We start from the raw sequence: 21,827 nt of genomic DNA on the forward strand, positions 1-21,827 counted from the left end.
CAATCTAAGTTTTTTTGGTTTTTTTTGTCCACTGAATTAACACTCTAGAAAAAGGAGTGCAGGGGAGGTGTGGTTTTGTGGCTGAATAACTGTCTTTGGAACTCGGCGACCAAGCTGCAATTTTGGGGCCTCTACTTGAACCACAGCCATGTGTGATTCTGGTTAAGTGATTGTATCTCCCTATACATCGAATGAAAACAACCTCAGGAAGTAATCTACAGCTGGCGTTCTGTGCCAAACTCCTTTGTGAGTGGAGCAAAGACTGCATAACAGTGGATTGCGAGTTGCTTTTTGCATCACCTGGCATACAATTAAGAAAATAACGATACAAGGACAGCTATCAGGCTGATGTTAAAATATATGTTTACGGATAAACTCTCCCGCGGTCAGGTCCCTGGTGTATGTGATCATAATACCATTTAGCATAAACCTGGGATATTGTTAAAGCTATTTTTGCTTTGTTCAGACAGTACGTGTAAAGGAAGAGTTCAGTTGGTTTACTTTCCGGTTAAATAAGACATTTGAGATATTTCTTAGTAGCTGAACAAATGTCCTAATCTAGTTAGTGGCTGCTGTGCGTTCTTCTCTCTTCTTTCTCTCACTCCTCTCGCGTTCTCTCTTTGTCTTTTATTTGGGGTTTTTTACTTTCCCTCATTCTCTCACCTCCCTTAACCCCCTCTCTCTCTCTCTTCGTCTCTCACCCTTTTCTCCATCAGCCTCCCCCTTTCTTTCTCTGGTCTCGCTCATACCCTCTCTTTAATTCCTCCTCTTTCTCCCTCCACCTTCGTCTCCCTCTCGCTTTGACCCCTTCTCCCCCCCCCTCTTCGTCTCCCTCTCTCGTTCATACATCTTCTCTCTCACTTTCCCAGCCATCAGCACAGCTGCCCCCTGTACACCAACAGATATCGGGGCACACAGAAGCGACAACATGACATCTGAGCAGACAGACTTCTGCATGAAAGAAAGAGTTTGCCCTGGAGATTATAATGTACTGCTGAGAGGATGCTACTGTGCATAAAAGTGTCTTGGAACATTCATGCATACAAACAGTGGCTTCAATAAACCATAACTAGACACTGAGCTCCACCCAAGCAGGCCAGCAGAGCCTGTCAGTTACCCCTTCACGGGACACACCCGCCTCCCTTCTCCACCCGTCAGAAGGAGGAACAAGCATTGGCATAGCCAATGGGTCTCGCATTTGGGACATTATAAGTGTTTATTCATGCAACAGTTGATGTTTTTGCACCAAGGATATTGTACTGCATAACTAAATACTTACAAGGCTCCAAAGGCGAGACCTATTGGCTATGCCAATGCTTGTTTTAAAGTAGTATCTTATTGCAGTACATCTGCTGCCAACCCCTGCCACGCACAGCCTTCCACTGTGCGCAGCAGAGGTTTGGCTGAAGCGCCTGCTCTTTGGCCAGTCCCTGCACCCCATCCCCACAGGTGGCCAACCTCCTGCGTGCGAACACCACCCTACATACCCCTGATCCACATTAGCTTTTTTGCTTTTTTTTTTTTTTTAAAAATCGTTTTTTGCCACTTCCACTAAACCAAAGAGGACTTGGCTGCCCCCCTCGGAACTGCTGCGACCAGCCCTGGCCCCAGTGGGTTAGGTTATGTCGATCCCTGCCCCTTATATTCTTTCAAATTATTTTTGGGGGCTTTGGGACCGAGTTTCCGAGTTGCGTAATGGTGGCCGCAACATTTGACTTCATGTTGCGGCCAGCCAGTCCGTGCTCCCGGTCCCACATGCCCATCTCAGTCTGGCGGGAACAGCCAATCAGAATTATTTATTCTGAATTTGGTACTGCTGAACTCTTGCTGCACTAGATAATGCTATTATTTAACCGTAACTTCTCAAAAGCGGCTGCACAGATTTAATCCGAATTACAACATGCATTCATTCTGACTAAAGAATTAGCAGCTTTCTGAGAATGTTGGTATAATTCTGTTCAGCCATTATTTCTGTGTCTTTGTCTAAACTTCCCTATGTAAACTGCTTGGGGAAAAGTGGGTTGGGATCCCCCTTTCACTCAGCACCACATTGATGGATTATTCTTAAACTTTCAAGGAGAGAGCTGAGGTAGACTAACTTTTCCCCCAAAGCAATTACCTCAATTAAAAAAAATATTTCTACTTTTTGGCACTGTTATGGACTATACTAAATGCTAGTGAAGAATCTTTGACTTTATAAACATACAGAACAGTCATGGTCACATTAGCAGTATTGTGCTTCACATTCAACAGGAGAAACCTACATGAGAAAATGGAGTAAGGGGAGAGGTTAGATGGCAGTCTCATTTGAATATTAAGGTATTCTCTGCCTCAAGGATAATAAATTGGAAGGACCTAACAATAATTATACAATGCATGTATGAAAGAAGTTAATGTACTCCTATTAAGGAGATCCCTGCAAATGGATTATTGATACAGCAAATTATGAACCTTAACAGTCGATTGTTTTTTGAGTACCAAGCACCTTGAAAGTAGCATTCTCTTGTAAATCATTCTGCTAGGTCGTGTGGAGTGGATCTTAGACTTTCATGTGTCTGGATTCTCTTTTGAATCTTGTTGTTTTCTGCGTTACTCCATGTAGGAATACCTGACATAAAGTCTGACTTAGTCTGTTGCTACTGATTTCAGTGCCCTTACGACAGATGTGGGCTGGTAGGTGGGGCATGTAGGGGGGGGGGGGGGGTCTGTCCTCCCACCCATTCTTTCCCCTCCTTCGAGGATCAGTGGTTCTTCACAAACATTGGTTCATCAGTCCACAATTATGAATGCTAGTCCATTCGAAATACATAAATATGAAGTCCTGTGTACTTTCATGGCTGTGCAGAGTAGAACCTGCATCCTCTGTCAAATTATTTGAATGTTTCCCTGTTGTAAATGAATAGGTTGATGTCCTCCTAAGACCACAAGCCCGTAATTCAGGAAGGGTGCTTCTGTGGACTTACTGTCCCTCAAGTTCCCTTTGCAGTTGTTGGTCTTGAGGTCTAGTACTTCAGGAACAGGGACTCTGCAGGGGTCTATCTTTTGTAGTTAAGACTTTCACATGTTTATCTATGCTAAGTGTGTGACCGGTACTCGTTCATACCTGCTAAAGTACTAGAGATCCTTTCCCAATAAGACTTTGGCTCAAAGCATGTTCTTCCTTCTTTCATGAAAACCTTGGGTGTGGCTTGACTTTCTGCACCCACAGAATGCAGTGGACAGCTTTCAAGGAATTGAATTACCAAGGAGTAGGGAACACAATGTTTCGCTTCCCACTTCAGAGTTTTTCTTTGCCAGATCCAGTGGATAAGGCATTGGCACTGCCATGCAGTCTCTATATGGTTTTAGTGACTTATAAGTGATTAAGTTCCAATGAAGCCATTGTTAAGACACATTTTTTGATTATTAATTGGACACAGCACCTCCTAGGAATTTTAGTCCTTGAAATCAAAAGCCATTATGTTTCCGGACTGGCTGTTTCTTAAACATAGCCCGGGCAATTTCACCTTATTACAGTAACCAGGAAATTTAGCAGCCTCCTTTTTCTTCCAATCCACTTTCAAAATGATCTGCTGTACATTAATTTGATGTACACAGACCTGTGAATACAACAGCTGGTATTCGTCACTGTAACACTTTTTAGGGCTCACCTACAGATGGGATTTGACCTTCTGTGAACCATACCAAAAGCTTAGTGGCATTTGCTCAAGCCGATTTGCTTTCCTTTGTTTGGCTTTTTTGTCCGTTTCATTTTCTTGCTTCTTATTCAGTGGCTTTCCGCCCTGTTTCTGTTTGTTCCTCCCCTGGAGCATAGTTTCTTTAAGATACTTTTGATGTGCTGGCTTGTTTTCTTTCACTGCTCACATTCAGAGAACTATGTTTTTCTTTTACTGTCTTCTTCCAATGTGAGTGCATGTGTTTTGTGATTATCTGCACTTTGTGTTATTATTCTGCATTGTATAGGCTCCCTCAGATATCTGCCCATCACCCACTTCTCCTCATACCTGGACGTTGCTTTCCTCACCTTCTCTTTAAAAAAAAAAAAAAAAAAAATTTAGTCTCTCCCACAGCCTCAAACACGTTCTTTGCTTCCATCGCCCACTCCCCTTTGTGTCCTCCATTCCAGATCTCCCCACCCTCTTCTCCGATGCTTCCCCACCCCTTGCAGTTCTTGAAATAAAATATTTTTTTCAATAACTTAAGGGAGCAGTAGCTGCCAGGCTGCTCTGCTTTAAAATAAATAAATAAAACAACCACTTTAGCACATGTAAAAATCACGTTTGTTCCTTTCTCCAGGTAGCACCCGCCAGCTAGGAATGGTAAAGAAAGATACCAAAATGTAACCTATGATATTCTGGAAACGTGCACCCTGCACAAGGTTCATGACTTGTTTGCGTTATCGCTTTTTTCTTTTTTTTCTTTCCTTGATGCTTGCCAACTTTGCTCAAAAGCATTGGTATATCCAAAAGGTCAAAAAATTGAAACTTATTGGTTTATCTAGTGCTTCATGTAAATTTGGGCTTGGCTAGCCGAGGTATTAAACTGTACGTAACTTTCTTTAGCCCATGAATTAAGGCCATTTTTTTCTGTAGCTCATAATTTCAACACCTCTGCCCTTGCGGTGGGGGAAAGCATGGTAAGGATGGTTCTTGAGTCATTGTGCATAAGTGCACTTGTGTGTGCATGCAAATGCTTGTCTGTGCATGCTATTTGATGTCTCTAGTATTGTACTTACTACAAGACATAAGCACACTTCTTTGAGTATAGCTTCATAATAATAAAGGAGTCGGATGTGGAGAAAAAAATGCCTCCATAACATACTGGTAATTTTATTACTATAGTACAGATTCAGTCATTATTGTATTTCTTCTGATCTGCTCTCACACCTTCTGCAGGTTTTAGGCTTGGGATGTCAGAGATATTGGTCAACAGAGGATGATCATAGAGGAGGTCATCCTTTAGAGTGAAGTTGGTAGGGGGGAAAAGCTTGCAAGAGGCCAGAATTGTATAGACCAGAGTTTTTTTAATTTTGTTTTCTAGACCGCATGTTGCATGACTCGAGGTGACTCTTCAATCTGTATGTAAGGTCTGGTATAAAACACTGGCTCGGAATAATGAGGTTGCCGCTAAGGATCCATGGCATTTTCTTCAAGGTGCAGAGGAGATTGCTTGTAGTATCACTGTAAAGCTAATTTTTACGAGCCTTCTAAAGTTAATCTTTATACTGCAGTTATGAATGCTATTGTAAATCATGGGCTACTGCTTAGAGTTTGCAGAGGGAATGATGCACATAGCTCATTTTTTTCAGTGTTTCTGAATCATGTAAGTTTCTCTGAACCTTCTCTATGACAGTATCTCTTACGGTGATATGCTTCTTTCGCAGCTCAATGAATGAAGTTGTGCACACATCTCCTACGATAGGAAGTAATGTGGAAGAAATAGTGGTGAATAATACTCGATTTCTAATGTGGGACATTGGAGGACAAGAATCTCTGCGGTCTTCTTGGAATACGTATTATACAAATACTGAGGTACTGTTTCCTTTTTAATCTTTTGCACTGCGCTTATTCAACCTGGAATAATAACATTTCATAAGTAATATCTTTTTAGCTACAATTTAAAGACTCCCGACTGTTGGCATGTAAACAGTCTAAAATACAAGTGGCTCAGGTGAGAATCAAGTAGGTTTCATGACCAACAGAATTGTTGTAATGTGGATTGTTATTCTCACACCCGGCCATCACTCGCTTCCTCAGCTGTCTTGTAAAATAGCAACCACCAGTGTTTTCCTTCCTCCATTGAATGTGCATCATCCTTTCCTTCCATTATTTCACTGTCTGGTAACTTCTGTACTCCCTGTGTGCTGGCAAACTCCTTCAGTGTCTCTTATTTATTTATGTGATCACTGTTTTTTTAAATCCTTATTTTGGGGTGGTTTTTTGAATAGCAATTTAATTTCTGTGGAAGTAGGTTAGTCTTGGCACCATATGTATAATATTTACACCTTCAGACATCTCAGATTTGGAACTAGCAGTAACCACTCATTCTTTTTCATGTCTATATGCCAGGTAACCAGTTGTAGAAAGGAATGTTCATTTGAGAATTTCATGCACAAATGAAATAAAAGTGCACATTCGTTATTTGAAAGGATAATAATGGAGCTTTCATGGCCATATGGTGTGTTTTAGAGTTATGACAATTGAGCACTTTCAGATTTCAGACCGTGTTTAGTTCGGATCCTAATCCTTGAAAACCAAAGTTGGTAAGAATCAAAATATATAATTTCATTGTCATGCAAGATGTATGTACCTCAGCGTGACACATTTATAAATGCCACTACACTCAGAAATGTTAAAAGAACCTATATTTGATAGAGATTTATAGCAGCAGATTCTTTACTGTAGAATTCTCTAGATGTCAGACTGGATCCGGAAGATTTTTTGTGAGCAGCACCCCTGCGGTAGGTTGCGCCAATCAGCTTTGCGTCTGTCGTCCATTTCGGAAATGACACCATTGTACCTATATAGGCACCATTCAGGCACACTGACATCCGTTCTTTTCTTTCCACGCCAGTCAGCGCTGATCCGGAGAAAAGCTGCCCCTGTCATTTTTTGACAGGCTTTTTCCAACGTTTTTGTCGGCTGTTTTTGAGATTTACCTCCTGATGTGTTGAGGAATTTTGCAAGTTGGCTTTTAAGCCCTGTGACGCCTGTCACATACCTATGTCTGTGACTGACCCACACAACATTTGTCTGTGGTGTCTGGTGAGCGACCACAACACCAAGGCGTGTTCCGATTGCTTGGCCATGGATCCGAAGGCTTTGAGGGAGTGACCCTTGAAGCTGCTAGTGGCCTGGCATGCAACTCCACGGAAGTGGAGATTCCGGTCGAGGGGAAGGTCCTGGGATCGTTTACGCTGCACAAAGTTCTCCTTGTTCCATTCAAAGTCTTCGGGACACTCGGGTAACAGGCACAAAAAGATCAAAAAGCTCGCTTCGACTTCTCATCTGTCAGCTTACGAGGGGAGGGAGGCTTAGCATTCTAGATCTCTTTCCCCAGAACCTGCGCCAACTCCATGCCTCCCTGAATTTCTGAAGGCGGAGCAATCCCAGCCAAATTGAAAGAGTTCTATGAAGCCATGCGCCTCATATTAGGGTGGCCCGACCCAATTGACGCACATTCGATCCTGTGGGGTCAGAAGGGACCCTATCTGGTTCCGGAGCCCCATGGATCTATTCCTGGACCCGGTCTGCTGGTCGTACCTTCTCGTACTTCCCTGGTGCCGGTTCGATGCTCCTGGCGTGGCCCGCGCCATCCCCATTGTCATCCCAGACATCGACACTGAGTCGGAAGGGCATTGCCTGACTCAGACGGTGGCAGAAGGCTTGCCTCCTGGATCGGACCATGAGCCTTATTTTTAGCAGAGAGGCCTTGGGGAAGACTGGAAGGGGTCACTGGACCCTTTAGAATACCAGCCCTATGAGGAAGAACAGAGTGGACTGGTGTGAGGATCTGGTTGATGCCAGGATCCTGGATAAGTCTCTAGATGCTGGTCTGCTTTTTCCCCCTATCACGGCTACCAGGAAGGGAGCTTCTTATGCAGTTGTGGTGCGGAGGGTGACTGAGGTCCTTGACCTTCAGCTACCCACTGTGGCAGTCGAGGTGCTGCAACCTGGAGTCTCCAGGCTCAAACCCTTACTCCCATACATTGACGCCCTCAATGATGTCCTGTTGGTCCACACCCAGCACAGACGCTCCGGTGAATAGGATGATTGCCCACCGTCATCACTCCACTCCTGGGGGCCCAAACTTCCTCACGCAACACCCTACTCCTGAGAGCTTGATGGCCCAAGCCTCCACCTCCCAAGGTGCTTTCCCTACCGCTCTCCTGGTTAGGGAATCCAAGAGGGTGGAAGATTTTTTTCTTCCGGCAGCCTGGCATTGCAGTCCATGAACACTGTATGCCTCTGCAAGTACTGCCACAGGTTCCACAGGAGGCCCAAGCTGTACTCTCGCAAGCTGTCACTGACGCGAGAGATGTGGCAAAGTTCACTTTTCAATGCAGACTTGACTGGCTGTGTAGAGCGGTTTCCACTACAGTGGACCTTAGACGCCATGCCCGGCTGAGGACGACTGGCTTTTTGAGGGATGTCCAAGCTTTCCTTATGGACATGCCCTTTGATGGCAACTATCTCTTCGGAAAAAAGGCAGATTCGGTGCTCAAGTGCTTTAAGGATTCTTGTGCTGCGGCCAGGTCCTTAGGCATCTCTCCTATGGCACGCCCACCTTAATCTACCTTTCACTCCATTTGTGGCTACAGATGAGGCTTCCAGCCATGCCAGTTCTCGTCCAGCCACCTTACCGTGAATTCTCCCCATCCTCTGTGTGGCTGAGGGCGCAGTACCCACAGATCTTGTGGTTCCAGTGGCCAGCGATCTGGTCTATCTGCCAACCCACCCACACCTCCTGCTGCATCAGCTTCCAAACCCTCCTAGTCTGCCCCTTTATCACCATGGGCACCCAGTTGGAAGCAAGATTTGCCATCACCTGCCCCATAACATCCGAAAAGTGGGTTTTGCAGATTGTCCACAGGGGCTACCCCCTCCCCTCTGAGGCTATCCGTCTGCCACCCATGCCATCATCTCACGACCAGCTGACGGAGGATCAACTGTTCCTTCTCCGCAAAGAAGTCTCTGATCTCTTGGCCAAGGGAGCCATAGAGAGGGTTCTGGTGCTAGAAGAAGTCTGTGGTTGTTATTCTTGTTACTTTTTGAATCCCAAGGTCTTCGCCCTGTCCTCTACCTCAGACCTTGCAACTCTTCCTCCAAAGGAAAACTACAAAATGCTAACGTTAGCTTAGGTCTTGTCTGCTTTGGACGAGCACTTTCAGTTCACCGTGCTTCCTTTTCGCCTTACCAGCACCCCTTGTTCACCAAGGTGAGGGCGGTGGTTGCGGCTCATCTGTGGAGGTCAGAGGTGCCAGTCTTCCCTAACCTCGACGATTGGCTGCTGAAGGCGGGCTTGCTCCATGCTGTCGTTTCCCACCTCAGAACTATGGTGAACCTCCTGCACTCGCTGGGGTTCACTATCAACAAGCCGAAGTCACACCTGACTCCATCTCAGATGCTCACTTTCATCAGAGCTGTTCTGAACACAGTGCAGTTTCAGGCTTATCCTCCCTAACTGCAAGTTCAGTATATTCTGTCTGTGATACTGATATTTTAGCATCTATCCTGGGTTTCGGTCAGACTGACTCTGGGGCTGCTGGGGGTCTCCTGGCCTCCTACATCCTGCAAGTGACAGATGGCATATGTGGGCACTGCTGTGTGATTTCAAGTTCCAGTGGGCGCAGCATCAGGGGAATCTCTCCGACCTGGCCTATATCTCCGAGACAACTGCTAACAACCTGCAGAGGTAGCTCACAAATTGGGTCAGAGGCAGAACCCTCTCCATTCCCCAACAGAATCTCACAGTTGTGACAGATGCGCCACTCCTGGGATGGGAAGGGAATCTGGGAGAGATGGGGATCAGAGGAATCTGATCTCCAGCGAAATCCGGAGACAACCTAAACATGCTGGATCTCTCTGCGATCCGACGGCATTAAAAGCCTTTCTACCCTCTATCAAGGGGAGGCTGGTAGAAGTGTTAATGGACAGCACCACCGCCATGACCTACTGCAACAAACAAGAAGGGGTGTGGTTGTGGACCCTTTCTCTGGACATGGCTGAAGTGCCAGGACATCTCTCTGGTGGTTCAACATTTGTCAGGTTCTCTGAACGCAAGAGCAGACAAACTCAGACTAAGATGCGTAGCAGATCACGTACGGCGTCTCTATCCGGAGGTGGTGCAAGGTCTCTGTCAGCAGTGGGGAGAACCTGGATTAGATCTGTTTGCCACTGCCAAGAACGCGCAACTCGTCTTGAGTGGAGCTCAGGCCTCCTGAATGCCTTTTTGCCCATACCACTCCTTCCCAAAGTTCAAAAGAAGATCGGATCAAGCCCAAGTCATCCCTGTGGCTCCGGATTGGGCTCGGAGAGCCTGGTATCCCAAGCTTCTGAGCATGGCCATCGATCCTCCGATCAGGCTATCCCTTTGGGAGGATCTTCTGTCACAGTAGATGGGACGGTTCTCCACCCAAATCTGTCCACTCTCCACCTTTTTGTGTGGAGATGGAGCGACTACATTTGATAGCTTTCAACCTGACTCCCAAATTCTGTTATGTCATCTTGGCAGGCATCTCTCCACTAAGATGGTGTACATCTGCCGTTGGAAACGTTTGTGGCATGGTGTGTAGAAAATTATGTTGATCCCTTTCTGCCCCTCTTTCTGAGGTTCTGGTTTTCATTATTTTTCTTGTCCAGCTGGGCTCTGCTCTGGGCACTCTTAAGGGCTATCTCTCTTCCATTTCTGTTCTCATCTGGTTGCCTGATCAACCCTCTTTGTTCAAGTCCCCTATTGTACATGGGTTCCTCAAGGGTCTTACTCATCTCTTCCCTCCATCAGCATTCATTATGCTTCAGTGGGACCTTAACTTGGTTTTAACTTTTTCGATGACCGCTCCTTTTGAGCCTCTGCACAATTGTCCCCTCAGGCTTCTCACCTTAAAAACAGCCTTCCTTGTGGCAATTGCATCTGCCTGCAGAATAAGTGAACTGCAGGTCTTATCATCTAAGCTGCTTTATCTCTGTCTATCCTGACAAAGTGGTGCTTCGCACAAGGGCCTCCTTTCTGCCAAAAGTGGTCACCCATTTCAAGTAGGCCAGTGTTCTCACCTTGCCTACCTTTAATGCTCCTCAATATCCCGCCAAAGAAGAGGAGCTACTCAACTGCCTAGACCCAAAAAGAGGTTGTTCTACCTTGACAGCACACACGAGTTCTGGGTGGACAATCAAGTCTTTGTGGGGTATGTTGGTGCAATGAAAGATCGGGCTGTGCAGAAGTGGACCATCTCCAGATGGGTTGTGGCCTGCAAAAAATCTGCTACGCACTGGCCAAGAAGCCTCCTCCTGATGGTTTGCAGGCTCGTACCACCAGAACTAAAGTGACCACCACTGCGTTAGCATGTGGAGTTCCGGTCCTGGATATCTGCCACAGAGCAATTTGGGCTTCCCTCCACAAGTTGACCAAACATTACTGTCTGGACATTCAGGTTGGAAGGGTTTTCCCTTCCCGCAGGCCTTTCTTGTTTCCTTCGGTAACACCTTTTCTGGTAGAGACTATATCTAGCCGCAGATTCCTTACCAACCAACCCACCCATCCTCCCCGCTCTGCCAGCGGATTTCTAGGGTTCGGGATGGTCCGTTTCACAGCCCTAGGTTTGACACACCAGTGGTCCTTGTTCATGGCTCTGCGCTTTTGGTGTGGAAAGTTGTTAAAAGTAACTGTCGTCAATGCCCCTAGGTGGCTCCTATGTAGGTAGCGTGATGTCTTTTTTGGCGCAAACCATTCCGACAACATAGCAGAGTCTATCAACACCACCTACCTGCACTTTGGGGTACTGCTCACAAAAAATATTCCGGATCCAGTCTGTCACCTGGGGAAATTCTAAGGTAAAGAATCTGCAGCTAAATATAATCTATTCTAGGTAAAGTGTTACCGAAGGCAAGAAACTAGTTCTATTAAATCAATTTTTCAGCGGTTTATATGACACCCCAAATGACCAAAATGTGATGAGCCTTCCTTCAGGAACTTGATGGTGGAAAGTTAAGTGTACCTTTCCACTGGTAGAGAATGGGATCCTTGTGAATGTCATAACACAGTTATTGTAGCAAGATATGTGCAGTATCCTTTGTAGAGTATTTTTGGACATCCTTTACCTTTGTGAAGACCCCTCTGAGACTACAGCTGAAACAAAATAGTGCTTTTGCTACATAAATCTTTTTTGGATTCACATACTGTTCATTATTCCGCCATCGAGTGGTTGGGTCCAGATATGTAGTTTGTTTTTTCTCTTGTCCTCCTCTTGGTTATCCTCTACCATTTGGTGCCATGTGCATTCTCATGTGACATCAGACATACGCCTGAAAGCCCTTCTCCTTGAAACCAGATTTCGTTTTTTTTTCCTCGGGAGGACCTCGACCAGGTGGGTTGGAGAATGCGCAACTGAAGAGTCGGAGGCATTGAGAATGGAGCATACCCCCTTTAGGTCAGCTTGTCCAGAAGAACAGACACAAGGTTTGTAACTTTTGTCTGCCTAAGTATCACATTTCAGAGTAGTGTGAAGCGTTTGTGGAGTTCCTGCCCAACAAATTGAATATCAGGGAGAAACAAAGGTGGGCACACTGTGCCATGACACAGTAGCATTATAAACAGCCCTCCCTAAAGGACCTGGGTCAGGCTAGCGATGAGGACAATATTGAAACTGATGTGACAGAGGAAAGATCCAAAGCCAGGGAGGTCATTATCGAGGCTAGAAAAGAAGAGGTGTCTCGGAGGATGGACAGCTTAGTAGGTGCCAAGTAACACCAGAGGGGCGAAGCTATGTGACTAAGCCAAGACTCTTAAGTCCTCAAAGGCGCAGTCAACAGTCCACGGCAAATCTAAGCACAAGGAGCCCCACGGTACAATGTCGAAAGACACAATTGGCGGTAAACCCTCAGAACAGGCCTCCACTCTGAAAGGGGTTAATGAGCAGGGAAGGGAGGAGGTAGCCAAGAAAGAGGAGGCTTCAGTGGCAAAAAGAAATTCACTGGTTACACCCAACAGACCGTGCTTGAGGTTGACAAGAAAAAGAGCAATCTGGAAGTCATAGTGCTGTTGAGAAGGAATATTTTGTCTCAGGACTCCCTCAAAGGATTACGGAGCCCCTTAAGGACTGAGAAGAGGAAGAGCTGGTTGAATTGGAACCTCCAAGAATGCTACAGCCTCGATAATATGAGGAAAAGGTCTTCTTTGAGGAGGAGATCCAAGAGGAAGGTCATCTGCAGCATGGCTTCTTCTAAGACACAGAAACATCAAAGGGAGTGGGTTCCAGGACCTAGACAATGATTCACTAGAGGAGGGGGTCGACACATACCCCTGAAGGCCCTTGCCTGCGGATGACATTGTGGTCTTCACCCCTCTCAGAGGGCAGTGGACACCTACAGGTGTGCACCTGAAGGAAGAATAAACAGACTGATGCTTCCTGCTATGCACTTGCAGTAGAAACACCAGTCCCTACTAATTCTACCAAGCATCTTCCATCGGGGAGGAACGTCCAAGCATTGATGACCAGACTGTAGAAGTACAAACAGTCTTCCCTGACCCCATCTACATCAAGGGCAATTCTGCGGCAGACTCTTATCGACACAACTGTAAGAAAGGGAGCCAACGTGCCCACTTCCATGGGCATTCCACCAGACAAAGTGAACAAAAAGGGTAGAGATGATGGGATGCAAGATAGTGAGCAGTCACCACTCAATGTTGCATATCCGTTTCCAGTATGCTGCTCAATAGATAATGGCCATCAGTAGTGGAAAGAGATCAGTAGTTAATGCAAAACCTTCCTGAGCAAATGCGATGATACAACATCTTTAATAGCTGACTGAAGTACCACTGAATGCAACAGACACAGCAGCAGAAATATATGCTCTGGCACCACCATATGGAGACCTGCCTGGCTGAAGGTGTGGGGTGTTCAGTAAAAGGTTTAGGTCACAGTAATAAACATGCCCTTTACTAGAGAAAACATCCTCTGAATGGCAGTGAATGAGGCACTCCAGAAGTTTAATTTGGACAAAGATACCGTAAAGAGATTTTGGGAAGGGGGGGCCCCTTACAGTTTAGAGAGGCATCCTGGACAGGAACCACAAGGCAGCAATAGATTACCCACCAATGAGCAGAGGAGGGACACAGCCCACCATCCCACACACCACCACCTTTACAGCACAGACCAGTGCATAGAGCACTGCACCACAGTGGCAATACCCCCACTACAGTGCACCAGTCCTTTTGGGACAGGCCCGAAGGAAGCGGTCATAAACTACGTGGGTCAGGACTGGCAAACAAGTGACTTGCCGAAGGAGGCCCACCTACATACAGCACTATTTGGGGCAGAATCTGAGAGTGAGAATGGAGAGCAAATGCCTCCAGCAAATGGGTAGTCAACGTGATACAACAAGGGTATTATATAGAACCTGTGCAAAGATTGCCAACAAGGAACAATCAGTCTGCCTCTAATAAGATGTCAAAGACCTTCTAAACAAGCACACAATAGGTGGTTCCAAAAAAGAAGATAAGCCAGGGAGTCTACTCCTTTTACTTTCTTGTGCCAAAACCGAACAAGACACCAATCCATTCTGGACCTTCTTGAACAGTCATCAAATGAAAAGGCTCACGATGGCTACAATACAAGAAATCAGTCCTATCCTGTGAAGAGGGGTGATTACATGGTGACCTTGATCTCCGAGACTCTTACCTTCACTGCTGATTGCCGTGGGCAAGGTACATTAGCAGTTCAGGGTTCTTCCTCTAGGTGTAAAATCAGCACCAAGGGTTTTCACAAAGTGACTTGCAGTGGTGACAGCACACGTTAAGAGGCAGGGTATACATGTGTACCCCTACCTGGATGATTGGCTGATGAAGGTGAGGCTGCTCACACAATGCCAGGGAAGAATACATTTAGTGAGGAAAACGTTTCACAGATTGACATTCTCCCCGAACAAAGAAAAGTTGTCTCCATTCCCAGAGAGAAAAAACATTCTTGGGAGCAAGTCTAAATTCAACAGTAGCCAAGGCATTCCTCATACAAGAGAGGGTCCTTGGATTGAAACAGCATAGCCACTTCTTCTAGAAGTTCTGACCGTGTCATGTGTGCTGAAACTAATGTGATTGATTCCAGGAACGAATCCAAAATCAATGGTCACAAGCAACTGTAAGATCTAGTAGTTGTCGGAAAGAAAGTTCAGAGAAATAATATGGTGGAACTCCGAAAACGTTATAATAGGCAGTGCCTTCAATCCAGACGCTTCTTCGATCATCATCCCTACCAACAGCCAGACATGGGTTGGGGAGGTCACATGGGAAAGCAGATCATCAAGGTGTATGTGGCACTGGGAAAGCAGTAAAACACATAAATGTGCTGGAGGAAAAAAGTCTTTCTAGCTCCTAAGGCCTTCCAGCCACTCTTCAGGGGAAAAACAGTACAATCCTGATTGACAACACAACCAAAATGTTCTTTCCGAACAACTAGGAAGGACCAAGCTTAGTAGCCAATTAGCTACTGGACGTTCAAAACTGAGAAATAGATGCGTTAAGCAGACAGCTTGCACAAATGCGAACCAAAGCAAATAATAACCTGTTTACTAGGAATGGAGATCACTAGAAATAGATCAGTTTAAGTATATGAGTTTGCAACTTACGAAAAAGCTAAAATAGTAAGACTGCGCCTCCAGATATCTATATTACCTATCCCGAACAAATTTCCTATCAATAGATTGGTCCGAGCAATTTCCATATGCGTTTTCCACATCCCTCTGATACTGTTAGTGTGAAACAGAGATACAGGCACGGCACACATGACTCTTAATTTTGATAGCCCTTTAACTGTGTTGCCAAACATGGTTTTCAACGTAGTGTAGGTAGGTAAAGGCAGGGTGATTAACTTATTTGCCTTCCAGGACCTGCTATCAAATCCTCAGTTTCTCCCAAAAGTCATTTTGTCTCCCACATCAACCAGGCTATCCACCTACTTTCCTTTTTCCAGCTACCAAAGACTCTAGCAGGAAGGGTTCTACAGACATTAAATGTTAGGACGGCGGTTATTATATGCAAGAAACAAAATAAGTGAGGAAGTGGAGCCAATTTTGTATTTGCTTTACAACAGCAGTTAAAGGCTTGCCAGTCACCAGTGGGATTATTGTAAGGTGGATAGTGTAAACAATCCAAACATGTTATGTTATAAGTCAGCGCAATTGCTGGTGTAATGAGATTACAGAGTGCTCTCCACAAGGAAAAAGGGAGCCACATTGGAGTTAATCATCAACCTTCCACTAAGGGACATCTGCATGGCAGCCACGGTCATCAGTGCATACTTTCACAAAACAGTATTGTGTGGACATTCCAGCTAAAAAAGAAAGGGCAGATGGGACAAAAAGTATTAAATGCCTGTACACACATGTACTCACATTTTAACCCAGACACCCAAGGAGGGAGAATATTGCTACAGAATGTATGCAAAGCATGTAAATCAGAAAAGATGTATGCTGCTAAATGAAGATGACTAAGTATCTGTAGGATTAGCTTCTAGTTTTAAAGAATTTTCTGGATTCAGATGTGACTTCCCGCCTTCCCAGAAATTAGATTTGGAACCAAGACGTGTAGTTGGTATGTAGAAAGAAATAAGCCCAAATAACAGTTGAAACTGCCTAGGCAAAAAAATAATCTGAAGATGGTGACCATGCAGAGGGGCTTCTGTGGTATACTTTTCAAGTCATATAGGGATCGAGATGGTCCTTAATGGTCGAAGATGCCCTAAGATGCCCCAGAAAAAAGACTACAAAGAGACAATTCTGGATCTAACCACTAGATGGTGGAATAATGTACAGCATTTGTGATGGAAATGTACCCTTTGTGCATGGTCACTCCATATTTTTGCCTTCAGTTGCTGAACTCATTTTTGTGTTGACTCTGATCAGTTGGGCTGCCCATATCAACTGTTAACCAGTGGCAAAGTGCTTGTGCCCTCCCTTTCAAACATGTTAAGATTCACATACACCTAATTAGCAGATTTAAAGTGCATATCAGTCCCAAGTATATGGTCAATTAAATGCTACTGCAATCCTGCAGAACTCACTGTGCCACCCACTAAAGTAGCACTGTAAAAATCTGTCCCCAGGACTGCCACTGCAGCCTCGATGCGCGGTTTTAAACTGACATTTCAGCCTGGCAAAATAACCAGTCGTTACTCTCATTAAAGCCATAAAGGAACCTACCCTTTTGAGTCCTTTGCAGTTCATCTGTTTGTTCTTAAGTGAACCAAATTGCATCCAACTATGTATGCAATAAAGAATTTAGTGGAACAAAAATGTGATAATTGAGCATGCTTTTCGGATTTAGTGTGTTTACTATAATATATAATCCACCATATCGCGGCTTCCTTTTCTTATTTTAAAGTTGTAATGGCGACAGACAGAAAGGAACAACCCAATGCATGAAACATTACCACATGTACATAATTTTCAATGTCTTTTTAATAACTCAGATCACTCATTTACAACATCTGTCCCCCTGGTTACCTTGTCAGTCCCCAGCATCAATGTATAAAGCATTGTACACCAGGATTTCAGACAATCTGGTAGCTTGTTATTCATCCAGACCATTTTTAGGTCTCGCCTGACCCAGCGCATGCGCTGGTCTGGCGAGACATTTTGTGAGGGCTCCAAAAAGTGCTACCAGGCCAGCCTAGATCTACAGTGCGCGCCGCGCTTTACCACGATTATTTTCACTTTCGCGGCCTCACGGCCGCTTTGATGTTCGCCGTCAGGCTTCAATAGATTTCAGCAGTTAAAACAAGTATTGGCATAGCCAATATGTCTCGCTTTTGGGACCTTATAAGTGTTAAGTTATGCAACTGTTGCATGGTTAAACACTTATAAGGTCCCAAAGGCGAGACCTATTGGCTATGCCAATGCTTGTTATCCTTGTTTCCTCTGCAGTTGGCCATTGCAAGAGATCCTTTTTCCAAGAGGCCAAAGCACTGAATAGCAATACAGCGTTTTGCCAGCAATACAAATTTATATTTGATCCTCTATTTCTTAAGCGCAACATGAAGAAGAAAATTTACATTTCAGTGGGTAATTTCAAATTATCACACCGCTTATCACAGTTTGACAGTACAGTTTCAATTGGTCACAGGCCCATGTTGTGTGAAGAAAATCTGCTCTTCCCTCTTCGCATATGGGGCACTCTTACAATCTTTCTGAGTAAATTCTAAATAAAAGGGTTCAATAAGTGCAGCCTTAAAAATTGTAAGTATGTTAATTGTGAACCAACCGTTACTAGAGATCAGTTGAACATGTGCTCAAGTTTGGTTCCACTCCCCATCTATTAACTGTGTCTTCAGTTATTTATCCCATACTTGTCAAACTAGCAACACCATTTTTTTTAATAAGCTCGAAACACTTTATAAAGCCGGGACGCCGCTTGAGTTAGCTCTAGAAGTTCGGTTAGGACTGCAGAAGTTTGGGGAGTTGCAGGAAAACACAACCATTTGGTCCATTTCAGCCATGGGGCATGCAGCAATGACTGTGAATCTACATGTGTTTAATATTATGTGGTTGTCACAATTTGCTGAAGATGCAGCTGGAGGTTGAAAACATTACTTTTTTCATGTACATTGTCTAGTTAGTTAGACTAGATTAAAATACCAGATTTTAATTACTCTTTATGCCTACTGTGGGATGATGTAAAAATTCAAAATATTGCTGACTTGAAGATCTGCTCTATTTTTCTGTTCCTTTATCAGTCTTGGACTCCTGTATTATGCTTCATACTGAAGCTGGTGAAAAGTTATATTTCACTCATTCAGAGTAGCTTCCACTACTCTATCCACACCACCTCTGATCCTAAAGCATGATGGACATAGGTGAAAACTGCCAATCTTTCCTGTGAGACTATATTTCTGGATTATCAATTTGTCTCCGAGGCTCTCCTCTAAATAATCAATCAGCCACACTCTAAGATCCATCTGTTGGATCCAGATTGCTTAAATATGTATGCTGGCAACTTTACATCCAGGTCTGCCAAATTGACAGTCTTTGCTCTTAAATTAATCTCATAGCCCAACTTTTCTGACATTCTCCTTCCCCCAGTATTACTTCATGATGCCTGTGTCCTGGGTACATCTAAGAAACTACTTTGAGATCTGATTTCTACCTGGCTTCTATCATCACAGTTGTTTATTACTGATACTTAGATGGCTGTGATTTGCACTATGACGACAGGATCACACTATAACTATACCCTGCCTTTTGGAGAAATCGGAGCTTACCATAGGATGTTCATTTCATGCCTCAAAGAATGTATAGTACAGTGAACTTGTGCAGTTTGTTGCTTTTATAACTTTAGGTATTGAAGCCCTTATAGTAAGGGTTGTGCGATTACCTATATAGACCCCAAAAGCACTAACCTTTCTTCTTCTAGTTTGTAATAGTTGTTGTAGACAGCACCGACCGTGAGAGAATTTCTGTGACGCGAGAAGAGCTGTACAAGATGTTAGCACATGAGGTGAGTTACCTTTGCTCTTTAAATCTTGATGAGATGTTCTTTTTCATTGAGTTCGTATTGGGTATATTCTTTTTGCTTTGTTAAATTTTATGCATAATGGTTCATATTGGATTAATGGTGGCACTTAACTGTTGTATTGGATTCTCAACCAAGTAACCTTTGGTACCCATAATTTAGGTTCTGATGTTTACTTCTAATGGCATTGAGACTGCACTTCAGCCTTACCTTAACATCCCTATCCCCTCCCGTGTGTTATCGAAGGTCATGATGGTGGTTGCCGCCCTTCCTCGCTTGTCGGGGTGTACACATACTCCAGTACCTTGATGATTAACTGTTGAAGGCGGACCTGCCGCAGTCAGTTGCAGACCACCTAGAAACAACAGTCACCCTGCTATCATCCCCTGGGTTTTCCATAGAATTCCCACCTGCAACATATGCACAGGATTTCCGGTATAAGAGCTATCCTGGACATGGTTGCATGTGAGGCTTTTCCATCTCCAAAGTGAATCTGGCATATTCAGGTTATGATTCGAGCCTTTCCGGCTGTCAATGGATCTTGTATGAAAGGTTCTATGGCTTCGTCATCTCATGCATCCTGATGTTCCCTTGGGCCCAATGGCATATGTGAGCTCTAGAGTGGTTTCAGCACAGCGGCAGGCCATTCTCCCTGCCAATGCGGAACTCACCGCATTGACTGATGCATTATCTCTGGCCTGGGGCAGTCACTTGGAAAAGGTGTTGATCGGGGGCCTGTGGTCCCCAGTGGAATTGAGGTGCCACATGAAGCCTTTGTGCCATGTGGTACTGCAGCAAGAATATTGCTGTTTGGTCATCGACTCTGTGGCAAAAATCACTGCAGTGTTGTATGTGACACAACCTCTAAAGGATATGACTAAAGGCCTGTCATTTACAGGGCTTGTTAAATACCAAAGTGGATGAACTCTGTCATCTTGTGCCCTCTGCATCCATAGGTCATTCAAGGTGTCTTCGTCCAGTGAGGTGTCTTTGGTTGACCTTTTTACCACTGCCGGGAACATGAAGTGTGATAATTTACGACCTGCTAGAGTGTTTGCCTCACAATTTCATGGGCGATGCATCCCGCTGGAGTGGGACTCCGGTCCTCTGTAAACCTTTCCACGTCTGTCCTGAATTCTGAAGACAGTCAAGAATGACTGAACTCAACTCATCCTGATAGTCCCGGATTGGGCCAGGAGAGTTTTCTGCTCCTACTTGCTGAGCCTAAGCATTTGCTCCTTCTCTGGGAGGACCTCCTGTCTTGGCAACAAGACCAAATTCTGCTCTGAATCTCCACAAAGTACTCCTCGATTCATGGAGATTGAGTGGCCTCATTTCAGTGGGATTCGATCTGCTGGAAAAGTGGATCATATCCTTGTAGCTTGGTGTACATCTACCAAATCCATGTATTTTTGTTATTGTGCAAGTTTGTCGACTGGTGTAGACACTGTCTGGTTGACCCTCTTCAGGCCAAGCTGTCTGATGTTCTGATAGTTTAGATACTGCCCTGGCAATCCCTTGCTGTGGGAACCATTAAAGGTTATTTATTGTCCCCTTTGCCTTGCTGTTTTTGCATGACTAACCTGTGTTATTCAAATCACCGGTTATCATGCGTTTCCCAAAGGTGCTCGCATATATGTTCCCTCATATGCCCATTATTTTACTCCAATGGGACCTTAAGTTGCTCCTCTCATCCTTCATTTGCATACGCTTTGAGCCAACGCACATTTCCTCTCAGACATTGCTAACCATTAAAATTGTATTCCTCATTGCAGTTCCTTCTGTGCAACTGGTCAATGAGCTACCAGCTGTCAATTCAGCTTCCATATACCTTCCTTTCAACTGACAAATTGGTGCTTCAAACTTGTGCTTATTTTTTGGAAAAGGCGGTGTTGCCCTTCCATGTGTGACAGCGTATCACACTGTGACTTTTTTGCTCAACCACACCCCTATAAGGAGGAGAGGCTTCACGAGTTGAATCCAAAAAGAGGAGTTAATTTTAAGGTCTGTCCTATCAGACAGCCCAATCTGTTGGTGAAAAACCTGATTGTGTGCCCATTGCTTCCTATTGATTGGCTTTATTGTCATTCTGATTTACTTGCTTTTTATTTATTAGCTGGTGTGGGCTTTCTTTCTACTTGTGTATGTCCTTCCCCTGGAGTGTGGATGCATTACTTGTATCCTTTCACGGCTTGCTTTACAAAAACTACTTTTTCTTTTGAGTTGAGCACTCCATGAGAGTGCATGTCCAGCTCTCTGTTGTGTAAATCTCTCCCCTGGCCGCATTCCATGTTGCTCTTTAACCTTTGTGCTTCTCTCCCACCCCTCCACGTTGCTCTCACCCTTGTGTACTTCTCCCCCGCATTGTTTTCTTGCTTGTGTCTTTGTCCCTTGCCTGCTCCATGTTACTCTCGCTTGTTGCTGCTCCCTGCTACTCGTGTCCTCCATGTTGCTTCCTGCCACCCGTGCCATGTGTTGATTCCTTCTACCCGCACCCCCTGTGTTGCTTCTCGCTCCCCATGCACTCTGTCTAAAAAATAATGCAGCTGCTTCGTCATAGCACTGAGGGCCACTGAGTGGGTGACCACTGAGTGGCTATCTGCTTTGCT

At 44.8% G+C, this 21,827-nt stretch overlaps 1 protein-coding gene across 1 annotated transcript in view; it reads left to right on the forward strand.

Annotated features, from left to right (window-relative positions):
- The window catches only part of ARL5A (ARF like GTPase 5A), a 203,197-nt gene that overhangs the window by 141,581 nt on the left and 39,789 nt on the right, over positions 1–21,827 (forward strand). Inside the window, exons 3-4 of the mRNA XM_085645541.1 lie at positions 5,384–5,531; positions 19,120–19,203. Coding sequence (XP_085501667.1) covers positions 5,384–5,531; positions 19,120–19,203 — 232 coding nt within the window. The remainder of the gene's footprint in view (positions 1–5,383; positions 5,532–19,119; positions 19,204–21,827) is intronic.

This window comes from Triturus cristatus, chromosome 3_1 (genome assembly GCF_964204655.1).
Source record: "Triturus cristatus chromosome 3_1, aTriCri1.1, whole genome shotgun sequence".
Lineage (NCBI taxonomy): Eukaryota > Metazoa > Chordata > Amphibia > Caudata > Salamandridae > Triturus > Triturus cristatus.